Source organism: Zonotrichia albicollis, chromosome 2 (assembly GCF_047830755.1).
Source record: "Zonotrichia albicollis isolate bZonAlb1 chromosome 2, bZonAlb1.hap1, whole genome shotgun sequence".
NCBI classification, from domain to species: domain Eukaryota; kingdom Metazoa; phylum Chordata; class Aves; order Passeriformes; family Passerellidae; genus Zonotrichia; species Zonotrichia albicollis.
Window position 1 is genome coordinate 89,718,387 of NC_133820.1, and position 17,288 is coordinate 89,735,674.

At 43.5% G+C, this 17,288-nt stretch overlaps 1 protein-coding gene across 1 annotated transcript in view; it reads left to right on the forward strand.

The window, feature by feature from the left end:
* Positions 1 to 9,885: 9,885 nt before the first annotated feature.
* Positions 9,886 to 17,288, forward strand: part of IPO5 (importin 5) — a 41,888-nt gene continuing 34,485 nt past the window's right edge. The window contains exons 1-2 of the mRNA XM_005493220.4: positions 9,886 to 10,046; positions 15,060 to 15,140. Coding sequence (XP_005493277.1) covers positions 9,963 to 10,046; positions 15,060 to 15,140 — 165 coding nt within the window. The 5' untranslated portion in view covers positions 9,886 to 9,962. The remainder of the gene's footprint in view (positions 10,047 to 15,059; positions 15,141 to 17,288) is intronic.

Sequence of the window (17,288 nt, forward strand, 5' to 3'; positions counted from 1 at the left end):
ATGCCCAGATCCCTCTGCAGAGCCTTCCTACCCTCCCACATATAGGCATTCTGCCTGACTTAATGTCATCTGCAAACTCACTGAGGATACACTTCATCCTCTCATCTAGTTCACCATTAAAGGCACAAAGTATCTTTACTGGGCCAATACTGAGCCCTGGGAACTCCACTGGTGACCACTTGCCCAATGGATCTAACTCCATTCTCCCACCGCTCTCCAGGCCTAGCTATCCAGAGAGTTCTTAACCCAGCAAGAGTGCTCCTGTCCAAGCCGTGGGCAGCCAGCTTTTCCAGGAAAATGCTGTGGGAGACAGTTCCAAAGGTTTTACGATAGTCCAGGTAGGCATTATCCACAACCTTTCCCTCATCCATTGGTGGGTCACCTGGTCGTAAAAGGAGACCAGGTTGGTCAAGCAGGACCTGCCTTTCCTCAACCCATTCTGGCTGGGCCTGATCCCAGGTTGTGCTGTCCATTCTGTGTGACTGCACTCAGTACACTCTGTTCCATAACCTTCCCCAGCCCCAAGGTCAGGTTGACAGGTGCAAATCCTCCTTCTGACCCTTCCTGTGAGTGTCACATTGGCCAACCCCCAGTCACCTGGGACAGGCTCAGTAAACCAGGGCTGGTGATCAGTGGTTGAGGGTGGCTTGGTGAGCTCTTCCAGCAGCTCCCTCAGTACCCTGGGATGGATCCCATCAGCCCCACGGAGCTGTGAGTGTCTCAGTGGCACAGCAGGGCACTCACTGCTTCCTCCTGGACTGCAGGGGCTCTGTTCTGCTCCCTGTCCCTGACTCCCAGCTCAAGGGCTGCCTGTCCTGAGGAAAACCAGTCCTTCTCTTAAAGACTGAGGTAAAGAAGGTATTAAGTACCTCAGCCTTTTCCTTTTCCTCAGCCTTGGTTACAATGATCCTTCAGCATCCAATAAAGGACGGAGATTTTCCCTGGCCCAATTAGAATGCATTTCTTCCCCAATACCATAGATGATCTAAAAACATATTGTTCAAATTTTGATACAGAATCATAGAATATTAAGGGGTTGAAATGGACTTTAAAGATCATCTAGTTCCAGCCTCCCCTGCCATGGGCAGGCACATCTCCCACTAGATCAGGCTTCTCAAGGCTTAATCCAGCCTGGCTTTGAATATTATACGGGTTGAGGCATCCACAACCTCCATGGGCAGCTTGCTCCAGCATCTCACCATCCTCACAGTAAAAAAATTCTTTCTGATATCTAACCTAAATTTCCCCTCTTTCATTTTGCAGCCATTACTCCTTGTCCTATCAGCACAGTTCCTGACAAAGAGTCCCTCTTGGCTTCCCTGCAGGCCCTTCAGATACTGGAAGGCTGCTATGAGGTCTCCACACAACCTTCTCTTCTCCAGGCTGAACAGCCCTGACGTCCTCAGCCTGTCTTCAACAGGGGAGATGCTCCAGCCCTCTCACCCACCTTGTGGCCCATCTCTGGACTTGCTCCACCAGTTCCAGGTCCTTCCTGTGCTGGTGGTACTGGAGCTGGATGCAGTGCTCCAGGGGGAGCCTCACAGGAGCAGAACAGAGGGGGAGAATCACCTCCTTCAACCCATGTGCCATGCTGGTTTTGATGCAGCCCAGGATTTGATTGTCTTTCTGGGCTGTGGGCTCACACTGCCAGTTTATGCTGAGTTTTTCATCAACCACCAACCCCAAATCTTTCTCTGCAGGGCAGCTCTCAATCACCTCTCCACCTTATCTTTGGCATAGAAAAGAATCACAGGCTCCAAACAAATTCGGTGAGAGCACAAAGAATAGAGATACCTGAATTACAGATAGCTTATGTAAGATTTATTTGATGAAAGACAGCTAGAGAAATGTAATGTTAGAAAGCTGGAAGAGACAAAAAGAAAAACAAAGGACTTCCTAGACTTCTTAGATAAGTTTGGTATTCAGGGCAATTAAAACTAAATTAAACTAGATTAAACTGAAACTCTTTGGAGCTCAATATATCTTGCAGACTGTTCTCAGTCTCCATCCCTATTTTAAAAAAATCAAATCTTCTTTTAATTAAACAATTTGACCTTCATTCTTCTTAGGGAACAACTTTCAGTTTCTACAGGATAATGAAAAACAAGGGAGCAGAATCAATGCCACTTTGTACTCTATGTCTAACAGACCCCAGGAGCTACAGTCAAGAATGCAATTTAATAGCTGGAAGATATCACAACTATTTGAGATGAGAGAACAACATAACTTATAAATAAGAAGGTAATTAAAGCATGAGATAAACCCAACTACTGCTTAAATTTTATTGAACTCTAGAACCTGGACTAAAACTTGCCATGTTTGTATCAAACATTTTGATTTCAAGCAGAGCCGTTAGGCATTCCCAAGAATGGAACTAAGGGACGGTGTTTTCATTTTCTCACATCAAGAAACTTTTACAAGCTTTTCTTTGAGACATGCCTTGTTGAAAGGCCTTGAAATTTGAACTGAAGAATATTTTGGTGACATAAAATGTCCCTGGAAAAAGTAACTTTAAGTTAGCACACTCTCAAAATATTGCTCAACCTTCAAAGAAAAAAAATCACAGTTTATGCGTGCTGAATAGAGAATTGTTATAAACTTTTCCAAGAACATTTCAGCAAAACATTGATTAAAGTGAGAATCCTGTGGGCCACTGTTGAGATGGATTTTTATTCTGCAGGACCACATCTGAGCAGACTTTGCCCAAATTAACCCCTGGAACCAATCTGTAGTATCTGAGAAGTACAAAAAGACAAGTTCAGATACTTACTCACTGGAAAGCCAGGCCTGAGGGAATACCATGAATTTGCAATGTTCTGTTTTAATCCTATATGATAGGTGTTTTTATTACCTTTTTAAAATAATATTTAAATGTATAAAATTTAAAATTTAAAAAATATTTAAATTTACAAAGCCAAGCACTTAGAATTTGGAAAATACCTGTATTTCCTGTGCAAAGACATATTTTGGAAATCTTTTTTCCATTTCTGCAATTACTTACATGTGACCTCATATGATCAAGGAAGTACAAGCAAAATTTTCCAAAAACATAGCCAAAGGATTTTTCCCTCCTTAATTTAGCTCATTTGTAAAGACATGTAATAATTCATATCACTCTCAACAGTGTAATTTGTGTTTGCAGAATCTATAATGGTAATTGCTGATTATTGCTTCTAGCTTTTCCTTTTAAATGCATCCTCCCAGACTCCAAATTCTAGGTTAGAGCCTTTCCTGTGATAAGCACATTCAGTTTTCATCAAAGGGGATGGAAATGCCACATGCACAACTTGTAATCTGCACTTGTGCTTGCCACTTTGCTCTGATCACAAGAGGAGATGTTTGCATAGCAAGGAGCATCTCCCCATGCTTGAGCAACCCTAAACTACATTGGTGGTTTTGCCACTCTATTCTTTTACCAGGTCAAACCTAATTTTCTACCTGTCTTGTCTCCAGATGTCCTTCCTTTTACTTACCAAAGATTATGACTGACTGAATTTAATGTCTTTTTTCCCCTGTATGGATTATTTAACAGTTCCTTTACAATGAGTCACATTTTCATGTTTTTCTTAGTCTCTTATTAAAACTATCCCTATTAAATTTGCAATTGACCTTTTCTTTAATCTGAAGATCTGAATGTGTTCTTTCAGAGGTGTGTTGAACCAGGTCAACAGTAGGTAAGCTGTTATAAAGATGTCACAAATGCAGGATATTATATGCAAAATTTTAGCAAGTGATTTATGAGTTAAGCCATAGAATAAATGAAATTTGACATTCAACTCATGTTTGGACACATCAATCTTTGTAATTTGGAAATGCACGTCATTATAATTATGTGCTTCCTTCCAATGGATTTGCCAGTTATAAGCCAACTGATATGCCAAATCAATTGACACTCTGTCTAATGCACAAACAATTGAAAATTTGATTCCTGCTGAAAGGGCTATTTTTCTACCAATATAGCAAAATGAATTGTTGAATTGTGACTATTTGAGCATCTCTTTTCTCCCACACGCATGGAAGCTGGAAGGAGAAAGGAAGTTATGCAACATTAAGGCAGAATCAGCTCCAGAGGGAGCAGCAATCTTGAATTCTAACAAGATGAACTAGATATAGCAGTATGGCATTTCCACAGTGGTTTCCATGATTTTACATTATTTCTGAATAATACCTGATGAAATGTCAAACCAGCTGAGAGCAAAGAGGCTTTTACCATCTTAATATAGCAGACAGCTTTCAATTTTTCAGTAGGAGCAGCAAATTTTTTTGTGGGAGCTCAGCAGGTATTCCACAGCACCTTGTTCATTGCTTCAGAGAAAATATGACTTTACTATCATTCTGTGTGCTCATAAAACATGCTATACAATAAAAAATGTTATTGAGTAACTAATAGAAAGTTCTGAAAATGGTTGAGAATCTGTCTATTTCCTCACAGCTTGGCAACATGCTTGGAGCAGAGGGACTTGCCAAAGTAATAAATATGTAACCAGACCTGCCAACATTCACTCATTCAAAACTACACTTTCATACTGAATTCATTTTAATGTTATCAAGTTTTTCCCATTAGGGATAAAGAACATTTACCATTAATAATATGAGACATTTACAAAAATGTCACTGCTATTTATTCCCTGCAGACACTGAATTTGTGAGTGAGGAAATGGTATTTCACCTAATAGCCCACACAGTGGCAATGTACTCATTCTGGAGTAATTCTGTTCATATCTTGGTTTTAAATGCAATACTCCCTTTCCATCTCAGGAAAAGCATCCTCCATAGACCTGCATCTGAAGCACTGACAGGATCATTCATGCATTTTCCTGCTCCTTTACAGGCTAGTACAGTGAGGGTCAGAAAGCTTCTTTAATCTGCTCAGAGCTTATGTTCAGATTGCCTTGTCAGATGAATGCTTTTGACAAACTGCCTTAATAAAAGCAACAATACCACTGAAGCCATCTACAAATCTTCCATAATAATTAAATTCTATAACATTGAATTCCATTCTAAGAAAGAAACTCTGTGAATGGTCTATCTTTTTCTTGCTGGGTTTTTTTTTTTGAGTTTTTATTTTGCTTTTTTGTTTGTTTGTTTTTGGTGGTGTTTTTGTGGTTTTTTGGGGTTTTTTTGTACAAGCTAATTCCCTGTGTCTTTATATTATCTCTCAGAGAGCTGTAACATCTCTCCCCACTCCTTCTTGCTGTTAATGACTAAAAGTGTATAATTTTTTCATAATTTATCCATTTTTTTCAATTCAAACCCCACAGGTTTTCCACTTTTCTCAGCGTCTGTGTTATCAATACGTCAAATAATGCAGTTCTACTGGGTTTTTAAGTGTCAGAAAGTTGCCTCCTAAATTAACAAAATCAGTAATTGTCTGGAACTCAAAGGCCTACATTCATGATGCATGTAAACTACTATTTTTGTAAGTGCATGTGCAGCTTTGTGAAGCTTGGCAGGTTGTAGAACTTAGCATTGCTCAGGCTGCTCAGTAAATTATCTGCCTTGTCTTCTGACACAGCAGGCACAGCCTCAGTGTAGTATTATCTGTAATCCACACAAAAGCCTTGTCTCCTACTTCTTCCACTGTATCACTCTTTGGTAAAATGACCTGGGACAGAGCCCTGTTCAAGAAGTCACTTATCTCCACAGGTTATCCCAGCCCTTTACACTTCATTATTCTGCACTGTCTGGTGGTCTCTAGTGAGGTTAGAGTGAACTTTTTAACAGGTATATGTGTTCAGAAAATACTCCTAGACAAATACACAAGACATTCAGCTTTCTGGGACTAGCAAAATTTCATGTCAGTTTCTCAGTTTGATGTCCTCTAAGGGATATCTGACTTCAGTGAGAAGAACTGGGAGAAGAGAAGTATGGGATGCCTCTTTGCAGCTCTACAGGATGTTCAAAGCTGCTTCACAACAAGAGCTTTTCAAGCCTGCAGTGTGTAGGACCTACAGAATAACCTGCATGTGGAGCTTTCCTGCCTTGTAATTAAGCTTATTAACCATTTCAATGGCTTCAGAAAGTTCCCACTCAAGAATACTGGATCTCATTAGTGGTTGATAGCTATTGTCCAGACTCCCAGTCTGCTCCCCAGCCTAGCAGTCCCCTCAGCTTGTGGCTAGACACTGTTGTATCGCCTCCCAGCTCTGCCTTACCAACACAGAAAACCAGTAAGAAGCCACAGGTCAAGGTTTCTTGGAGCAGAATTGAAAGAGCAGCATCTCCCCCAGCACCCTTTATAGGTACAGGCATCCCCTCCCCATGCTTTAGGCACAGGAACTGACCTAGGCCCTTTGTGGGCTCCGAGCACACAAAATAGATGAACAGATGAACAATTTGTGCAAACTATAGTCCACTACTGATAGGCATTGCTGACAGCATTGTAATTCTTTGCCTCACCCCACACATTGGCCAGAGCAATTTTCAGACACTGCCTGCTCTTTGCAGAGAGCTTGCTCTGCCAAGATAACTTCAAACAGCCCCTGCTAGAGCATAGCTTCCCACTGACATCAACTTACTCTGTTCTCTTGACGTTTCCTGGAAATCTGCCCTCATGCACTTTCTAACTCTTCTCTGGCCTCTGAGGCTGTCATGGTTGCACTTTTTTGTGATATGTAGAGTATATGGAATCCATATAGACCATCAACAGTCACTTTAAACTTATGGTAGATCTCCTCATATGACAAAGTTGACCTGTTATTGTGCTTTGCAAATACGTTTGAATTTATTTTGCTGTATTTTCTTTTCTGCATCTTTTTTTATCATCACCTCATTCTTTGCTTCTGAATGTTGAAACACAGACATGTCAAACCCTTCACCCACAGAACAGCATCAGAAAGTATTTCACAAGAATCTGAGATGCCTTTCCTATTTTGTCATTTCATATCTCCTACTATTCTATAAGAAACATTATAGCATTCCTCGGGTATAATAAACAGTTTTCTAGCTCTCCCTCTCTTTATAATCCATTTGTATGCAGAGCTGTAAAGTTTAATAAATACTAAACAAAAGATTCTGCTTATCAAAGACTTGAATTTACAATTTCAGGGTCAGTCCAAGTTTTAAAACGGCAATAAAATTTCATTGGATAAACTACAGTTGAACACACATCTTGGGCCTGAAGTGTTTAGAAGAGGTCAAGGTAATTATACTGATTTCTGCTGGTGCACTTTCTCCTGTCTTTTTTGATGTTGTTTTTTAAACAGACTGTGGGAATCTGGCAATATTCAGCAATACCAACATTGCTGCGGGCTGCTTGGTGGCTGTATCTATTTAAGCTCTCCTCAGGTGCTTGTTCAAACCCTCTTTAGTGCTTCTTTGGTATAGTTTCTGGCTGCTTCCCAAGCTTCAAACTTGTCCTGAGTGGGAACAAGCACCTGATGTGGCAGATTCTGATCACATTGCATTAGTGACAACTTTGTTTGCTTGGGACTCTCTCCAATATATTAACTGCTTTTTACCTAGGTGCAGTTTTTAATCTGCCTTCCCCAAACTGTCAGGATTTGACATGGAACATCATTAATCTGCTGAGTTTACCAGCAGGTTCTTCTGAACCCAGTATAGGTGCTCCTTTCTATGCTTTGAATATCAGGGTGAAATGTATTCAAATGTATTCCTAGAGCATTATACTACTAAATTTATTGATCATTACACACACAGGAACAGAAACAGACACATATACACCCATAGAGAGACACTCTCACTTGGCTTGCACTAATGAACTGCATCAGGTCATTCCTGCCTTCCCTGCCTTTCCTTTCGAAGAGAGCTCTACTGGAATCTCATGTTCATCACTGCTACTCCAAAGATAATTTGACAACTGTTTTTCAGGTCTTAGGCAAATTTCATACACCTTGCTCTTTCTCAAAGACAACTAGGCAGTTTTTATATAACAATCCACTCCCTGCATCTACAGATGCAAAAACCAGCAGGAGCAAGAAAACGATTTTCCATATCCTGTGGTTTACATTATCTTACCAACCCCCATTAGATACTGTATTCTTTAGTTAACAATCCTACTACAGATTTATGGTGAAATCACTGTTAAGACAAGTCAAGATGAAAGCAAATACATTTATTTGTTTATGCATGGGAAGCAGACAGCAATGTTACTGAAGTTGATACAAACCTGTTTACAAGTGATAAAAAGGCAGGAAAACCATGCCTATTTCAAGAAGACATCCAAAAGGCCCTCCAGAATGTGTAACAAGCTGTACAAACCTAATCCACACAGCTGAGCTCTGAGGACATTTACAGGAGTGCACTTCACACTAGAAAGCATGCCTGCTTTTTTATTTCATCTTCACTTATGGCCCTTCTGAGTTTTCAGTCAGCTTAAAATCATTCTCCAGCCCTTCCTTCCTTGCTTCCTTCCTTCCTTCCATCCATCCATCCATCCATCCATCCATCTTTGCTCCACCATCTCACTACCGGAGTCCTCCTGCTTTTAAAGCATTGGCATTCCCTGGGAACAGCCCAGGCAGGATACTTGACCTGGCCAGCCACTCCCACAGCTGCACCCCGAACAGCTGGCTGGTGAACAGCTGGCTGGTGCACACAAACAGCTGGCTGAGCAGAGCCCTCCACCACTGAGCAGGGTAATGCTCAAAGCCTCTCATCATGCACGTCACGAACCTGTGATATCCCCTGAGATCAAAGGGAATACTAATTAAGTTTTATTCAATCCATTAAAACGTCAGTGGGTTGGAGAGATGGGCAGAGAAGAACCTTCTGAAATCAACGGGAGCAAATGCAAGGTCCTGCAGCTGGGAAGAACAACCCCCAGGCTGGGGCCTGATCTGCTGGGAAACAGCTCTGCAATGTAGGACCTGGCGATGCTGGTGGACAACGAGCTGTGCATGAGCCCTGGTGGCTAGGAAGGCCAAAGGTATCCTAGGGTGCATTAGGAAGAGCAATCCCAGCAAGTCAAGGCAAGTTGTCCTGCCCCTCTGCTCAGCTCTGGTGAGGCCGGATCTGGAGTGCTGTGCCAGTGTTGGGCTCCTCAGCGCAAGAGAAATACGGAGCTCCTGGAAAGGTCCATCAGAGCGGGATGAGAGGACTGGAGTAACTCTCCTACAAGGAAAGGCTGAGGGAGCTGGGCTTGCTTGGTCTCGAGGAGAGATGGCTGAGAGGGGACCTCATCAATGTCTACCGGTATCTGAAAGGAGAGTGCCACGATGCTGGAGCCGGGCTCTTCTCGGCGGTGCTGAGCAATGAACAGGGACAACGGGCAGAGACTGACGCACGGGAAGTTCCACCTGAACGTGGGGAAGAACTTCTATACCGTGCGAGTGACTGAGCCCGGGAACAGCCTGCCCGGAGAGGCTGCGTAGTATCCGTCACTGGGGATATTCAAGATCTGTCTCCGCGCAATCCTGTGCCATGTGCTCTAGGACGCCCCTGCCTGAGCAGAGAGCTCGGACCCGATATCACCGCGGTCCCTGCCAACCCGACCCGGGCTGTGACTCACAGATTCCCAGCGGCGGGACAGCAGCACGACGTCACCGAGCGCCGCAGGCGACGCCCCGCGATCTCCCGCGCTTTCCGTCCCTCCCCTGCCCGGCCCTCCCCGGCCCGGCCCAGCTCCGCGTCCCGGCGCGACCCCTCCCTGCCCGCGCCGCCCGACCGCGGCTCCGGCCAATCCCGCCGGCGTTGCCGGAGCTATTCGCCAATCAGAGCGCTCCGCCTCCTCTGCCTCCCGCCCCCGGCGCCGCGGCGCACCAATGACACGCGAGGAGACAAACCGACAAACCCCCTTTGAGGGTCGGTTGAGCCGCCGCTCCCCGCTGCCCGCCTCGCCCCGAGCTGCCGGGACGTCAAAGGGAGGCAGGGCCAATCGGGGGCGAGGCTCCGTGCGCCGCGACCAATGGGAGCGCGGCTGGCGTTGCGGCCCCGCCCCTCGCTCCCCCGCCGGCGGCGCGGCCGGCGCTCCCCCTTCCTCCCTCTCCTTCCCTCTCGCAGCAATGGCGGCGACGGAGCAGGAGCAGTTCTACGCCCTTCTCGGCAACCTGCTCAGCCCGGACAATGCGGTCCGCAAGCAGGCCGAGGTAACTGGGCCGCCGCGTCAGCGGCCGCCGGGACGGCCTGTCAGACCCGCCGGGCCTCGTCGGAGGGCGGGAGGGAGGGAGGCAAGGAGGGGGGCAGGGAGGCGGCGGGGCCGGCCGAGCCCCACGTGTGAGCAGCGGCACCAGCTGCCGCCCGAGCGGCCCGGGCCTTGCCCCAGCCGGGGCGGCGGGGCCGGGCGGTGGCGACCGTTTCGCCTGGCGGGCGCGGGGCCCGCGGCGGCCCTCGACCCGTGAGGACGCGAAAGGTCCCGTTACTCCCCTCGGCGCCCGCCCCGGCGTGTCCGGCGCCGCTCTCGCCCCTCGCCCGCCTCGAGCCCGCCCCGCCCGCGGCCCGTGTGGGACCGTCGCCAGGGGCTGCTTGTCCCCGTTGCCCATGGCCGGCTCCGCCTGAGCCGCCCGGCGTGACGGAGCGCGGCCCCGCGCAGGGGGCCCCGCGCCGGTGGCGGCAGCGGCGTGTGGGGGGCCGGGAGCGGAGGCGGCTCCCGAAGGAGGTCAGAGCGGGTGCCCGGCGCCGTGAGAGCGCTGTGGTGTGCGCGCCCGCAGCGGCCCTCGCTGGGGCTCCGTGCCCCCGCCCCGCTGCGCCGGCAGCCGCGGGACCCAGGTCCTTCTCCCTTCCCACACAGGAGTTTGGTTTTTTAACTTTTCGGAACGGCCCCGTGTGTGTTCAAGCGTTTCGTCAGCTAAGAAGCATTTCACCCACAAGAAGTGTTTTCAATATGCTGAGTTTCTCTTGTTATCAGCAAAAAGTTTTCAGACGTGTTGTTTCAGCTGAAATTCTTTGTGGCGGCTAAGCCACTTTAATTCTTTCTCTCTGTCATGCTTAAGGCTCCATTGTCAAGCCTGGTGGGGAATCTCTCCCGTTGAATTAAATACCAGCGTCTAGGTTTAGCATGAATTCCCGCTGCATGGCTGCATCGGGTCTTTTATCGCTCTCATCACTCCAGCGGTCAGCAGAGTTCAGCGCATTGTTTGCTGAAGAATAAAAAGCATTATTCCTGATGCTGCAGTGAAAATTCCTCAAATATGAATCGAGAGTGAGAAGGAGGCGAGACAAACATTTTTAGAAAGCTAGTGAAGTTTGGTATTGATAACTGCACTTTCTAGAGAGTCAGCAAGAATTATTCCCACATTCCTGAGCATAGAGCTGCAATGGAGGCCATTCTCTGGGAGCTGAATTTCTTTCTTTTCTCAACTGCCTACATATAACCTAAAAACATTTCTAAAAAATTTTGAACTTTATTGTAATTGTAACAAAGCAAGTTCGTTGTGCACCTGTGTCACAATACCTATGAAATAAAACATTGGGCGAGAACTCTAAAGCTTAGATTCTTAAAACTGGTATATTTTGTCTGAAACTTGCTTGAAACTGAGTTGGAGTTCTTTTTAATCTTCATAAGTATGTATTTATTTATTACATATGCACTATGGTAATCAGAATAAGAAACCCTAATGGGCATGATAGATACCAAGTTTATCAAGTCTGTTAGTTTCCTATAAAAATACAAGGAATAGTATAAGTTTTTACATATTTATCTGCACTGAATTTGCCATTAGTTTCTGAATATTTCCAAGGTGTGCTGCAAATGATTTTATGGTTTAGGATCATTCAGAGTGGAGGGGTCCTCAGGAGGTCTGCCCTGCTCAAAGCAGTGTCAGCTATCAGATCAGATCAGATCAGGTCACTCGGGGCTTTGTCCTGCTGACTCTTGAAAACCTCTAAGAATGGAGAGTGCACAGGCTCTTTGAGTTACTCACTCCTGCTTGCCTTGTCCTCATTAGGACAGAGAGATCTGGACCTTCCAGTCTGAACCTCCTTTTTTCAGTTTATGCCTGTTGCCTCTCATTTTTCCCCCATGCATGGCTGTGAAGAACCGCACTTATCTTTGTGGTGGCTTCATGAACTTTCTCCTGGAAGCACAAATCTGTTTCTCTAAAGTGTAGCTAGACTGATTTAAGTTGTATATTCCTTGAAGTAAGATTTTTTTGGATAAAAGTATTGCATAACCTTTAAAATATTTGCTTCCTAAAATCATGCAGGACTTATACTTGGTTTTAAACATTGGCATAGTCCAATCAGTTTTTCAAAGTGTACTTACTGTTGGAAGGTAATATTGAATACATAAAGGATTCAAATAACTGCAGATAAATTGAATAGCAGGTTTTCATTTGTATCTAGTGAAAACCAGTCAGAATGAGAAATGGATAGACAGGGAACTAAGCAGACTAAGCAGGTTATTCCAAATAAGTCTGGTCATTGAAATGAGAATGAGGGGTGTTCAGCTGAAGACTGAAATTAATAGAGATGTAGTCATATCCTGTTTGGGAGGATTGTAGTAAAAGATGCTAAAAAAAAAAGGGTGAGGAAGAAAGCCTGATGAGTCCTAACTCAATAGATGTATAGAATTTATATGTGTATAGTCTGCTCTTGTGAGACCCCACTGGAGTACTGTGTCTGCCTCTGTGGGCCTGCTGGAGTGGGTCCAGAGGAGGGTCACAAACATGGTCTGGGGGTCTGAACAGCTCTCCTGTGAAAGGCAGCCTGAGACACCTGGGGGTTTGTTCAGCCTGGAGAAGACTGGAGGCACCTTAGAGCAGCCTTCAAGTACCTCAAGGGAAAGAAGAAAGGTGGAGAGGGGCTTTTACAAGGGCATGCAGTGATAGGACAAGGGACAATGGCTTCAAACCTGAGGAGAGCAGGTTTAGATTAGAAATATGGAATAAATTCTTTACTGTGAGGATGTTGAGGCACTGGAACAGGCTGCCCAGAAAAGCTGTAATGCCCCATTCTTGGAAGTATTTAAGTCTAGGTTGTCTGGGGCTTTGTGTAACCTGGTCTAGTGGAAGGTATCCCTGCCCATGGCAGAGGGTTTGGAACTAGATGGTCTCTAATGTTCCTTCCAGCCCAAAACATTCTGTGATTATGTGTATGAGCTAGCATGCTCCTAACTTAACCTGACTAGTTGGCTGAAATCTGGTTGGTTTATTTTACCATCCATCCTGGAGTGTTGTCTGTTGACTATAAAAACCTGTCTTACTTGTGGGTCTGCCCTCTAATAGAGAAACTTTTGATTACTTTGTTTTGGTGATTTTATGCTCCTTTTTAAAAAGCATTTCTCGGGTTTGAGAGAACATGGGTAGCAAGTACAGAGGATAGATACTTTCTTGCACTTGTTATGAAAGTTGGTCATGGTGTGTGAGAAATGTGTACTTCTGCATAAGATAACTGGGGAACTAATTGTAAACTGAAAGAACACAGTGAAATGTAGCAGGATCCAGCTACATAGTTAGAGTGCAGGCCAGGCTGGTGGTAAGATGGGTAGGGCCAACCAAGAAGTCTCCCAGCAGCCCAGAGGGAAGGTTCTGTGTTTGGCCATGTATCCCTTGTGCCCCTTGGCTTTAGCATCCTCTGAATCCAGTTTACAGAATTGGCAGAGTTATACCATTGAACAACTGCTTAGGTTGCTGCCATTTTTAGTGAGTTAAACAACTCAAAATAGAATTTTATGGTTATCAGAATTGACATGAGGGAAGCCAGCTTTTACTGTGCTTCAGTTGTCTGTGAAAGCATAACAAGTCTGTGCTGGGCCTGGGTTTAGGGAACCTTTGTGTTTCTGTGTTAATTTTTGGATTTGTAGATAATAGTGCAGTATAAATATATGCATTCATGGAAGAGGTTAACCTGAGAAAGACTTTCTATTCTGACCCTAAACCTCGTTTAATTTTGCAGTCTCCATGAAATGATTAGATTAAATGCAGGGATTCATTGGGGATTCAGAATCTCATTGACTGTGAGTGTATGTTGGCAACTAGGGAGAATATAAAATGTGGATTCACTCTGTGAAGGCGGCCTACTAGGAAGCAGGTACAGAAAGGGAGGAAGATGATGTCTAATATTAAATGCAAAACTGCTTAATTGACAATAGCAGGTATCCTGTCAAGGTGGGTGAGTTTGTTGGAGTACTGGAAGGAGCTGCTGCCGAGTTGGAAAGAGGAAGTAGGCCGGCAGAGAACTGATACAAATGAACCTGAGCTTTGCAGAATGGGCTCATTCCTTGAGTTCAGGATGGGATAATGAATATTTGGAAAGAGTGAAGTAATTAATCTTCCAGATTGTCATCAAAAAGTAACTCGGAGTTACTAAGTGTAGAACTATTTCTAGATGTTCTGAGGGGTTGCTCTTGAGCTTGTGATTTTGCTTCTCCTATCTACATAGGTTTAATATATTTTAAAAAAACATTGTTTCAAAATGCACTCGTATACCATGTTTTGGATAGCAAAAGTTGTTTTTCTGTGTTTTCACTCTAGCTTCTAAGTAACAATATAATTTAAAAAGGAGACGTATAAAATGCATGCCAGGAGCATGTAAGACAATGTAACTGCACTTGTTAAACTTCTCATTTTGTTAAGAGGGTTTTCCTAAGGAGGAGACTAAATAGCTTCTCTTTCTGAGATTCAGGCAGGAGTTTAAAAATAAGACATTCTTATACAGAATGTATGGTTGAGACATGTGGCTGCCACATAACATTGTAAAAGTTTTAAAAAGGTTCAAACCCAGAACTGATCCAATTTTTGGACTATATATTAGTCTGTGATTATTAAGCTGTTGGTCACAGCTCAGTCTCAGGCTTCCAAAGTTCTTAATTTGTTAATATGATAAAAGCTATGATGGATTCCCAGTAGGACATTTGTTGTATGTTGTATTTGTACAAGTTTATGTTCTATTTATATTTTTAATTAATCTCCTAAGTGACCATGCATATGTAGATCATTCCAGATAACTAAGATGGCAGATGTTACCAGATAACTAAGATTTTACTCATAATTTTATAGTAGGTCATACAGTTTTATTTTGATAAGTTTCATTTCTTTTTTCTATGTTATTTTTTTTAAATTGGATGGATACTGATGTTTTTAAAAGGAGAGTCAATTCATATTAGTGCTTAACACATGCTTTCCAATAAACGTTTACAGTGAGCTGCATCTCTTTTTGTGCAGGAGACCTACGAGACTATTCCAGGCCCATCAAAGATCACTTACCTCCTGCAGGCAATCAGGAACAATGCTACTCCCGAGGAGGTATGCCTCAATAACCTTGGATTTGTGCAGATTTTCAAGGGGACCTGGAGAAGAGGGGAAGAAATCAGTGCTGATCATTTTGGGATAAATGAGCAAGTTTGGTGTTCACTGAAGCATCTTAATTTACTGCGCATTTGTAGAGGGATCAGTCTTCTTTTTGTCTTGATTGTTGCATGCCCATTTCACTAGCTGAGATTTGTGGTGCAGCATATTTAGTTTCAGGAATAGTTTTTTTGTAAGCAACTGCTTGAGTCTCCATTGTTTTCTGTTGTATGCTTTGCTCAATGAGTTATTTTCCATTAAGTGTATAACTAGTAGGTGACTTACTGTCATGTTTGTTTCTTCAAGTTACAGTTGAGAAGTGATTTCTACTTGGAATCCCGCGCCTAAACATTAAACTGGTGTGTTGTCTGAAACTTAGAGTGCTTCTTAAGTCATCTGACAGTATTATGGAATGAGTGGAGAGTAGTCTAAATATTATACATTTTTTTAATCTGGGCATAAAGTAAGGGTGCCTTTTAGTTACTCCTTGGTTTTGTAAGGCTCGCAACTTTAGCAATCATTTAAAGTACTTACTGGTAAAACTATTATTCTCTTGGATATGCAGAGCAGAGAAGTACTAAACTTTCAAGATATTACAAATTTTAGAGTCACCTAAGCAATTTCTGAACAATATTATAAGAGCATAAGTGTGCTTTTTCTCTATGAATAACAGCCTCTTCTGGCAGACTGTATTCAATTTAGAGTTAATTGCTGTTTGTGCTTTTTAATGCTAAGAAAGTATCAGTTCACCCATACTGATGCTTATCAATCTACAATGTTGTGTTCTTCTGACAGACTCCTTCAATATTATACTAGCAACTGGAATCTAGTTTTCCTTTTTGCTCCTTTAAGATGTTTCAAATGATAAAAAAACGTAGAGCAGTGTTACTACAAAGTATAAATAAATACTTGTTTCATGTGTTTGCTGATTTTATTCCCTTTACATCAGCTAAGGAAATAGCCCAGTGTAAAACTTAAAAATCTTGCCAATGACTTGGATTCTGACTTGCAAAGTACAAAAGAAACTTTTCACCTATAGAAGTTACTCTTGTTAAAGACATCAAAGGCTAACATTTGCAGAATATCTTGACATTTAACTTTACCAATGGATTACTCAGAGAAAGGTTTAAATGTTAGCTCTTACCCTAAGTAAGCATTAGGTGCTGGACTCAAAAAATCCTGATTAATAAAACCTACAACCTCTTCCCTGTAAATCCAGCTACTTAGTAGCCTAATTAGAGCCTAAGTGAAGTAATCCCCATGCTCAATGTAAACGCTGCATATAAACACCACATATGCTGGGAAGCATTCTGTGTGTGTTTAATGTGGTGCTGGTATTAACAGGTGATTTCTGCATGTGTTTTATAGAGATCCAAATGCTGAGCAGAATATTGCATGTCACCAGTGGATAGAGCTTTGGGCCTGGCATGTGTTCTCTGAGCACAGTGAATGTACTGGTGCCACCAAACACAGGATGCTTGAAGGAGTTTCAGAACTTTAAATGTGCCTTGTCCAGGCTATGTGGAAGCTGGGTTCAGATCCCTCTTCATCTTGAAGCCTTTGTATTGCTTTACCTCCTTGCAGGAAAACTAGGATGAAGAAAATGCCCATCCTGTTTGCATGAGTTGTGTCTGTGTTGTAGAGAGCAGAAGACTTGTAGGACTATTAGACAGCAGCTGGGGAAGTCCTGCCTCTGCAACCCAGTAGTTTTGGCAATTAAATGGATAAACAAGGATGCAGATCATGCTCCCAAGTACTCCTTGTATTTAACATAGAAAACACCATTAAGCCAGATTTGGAATAACTCTTTTAACTAACTGTGTAACAGGTTTTCTCCTACCTAACCAGATGCCTAAACTATGGAAATATTCACCTCTTTCCTCTGTTCTTATTTCACACTTTCCTAATAGCAAAGTAACACTGTTCACAGAAGTGGAGGGAAGCATCTGACCTAGCAGCTAGAACACTTCTGTGCCAGGTGATGTGCAAGTTTGTACACCAGTCTGAGGAGGGGCTTGTCCTTACTTCCTGCATTTGTAGTCTCATTGTTATGAAATTTAGACTACTTTCTATGCAACTGCATTTTAAAGAGCTGTACAGAAAGAT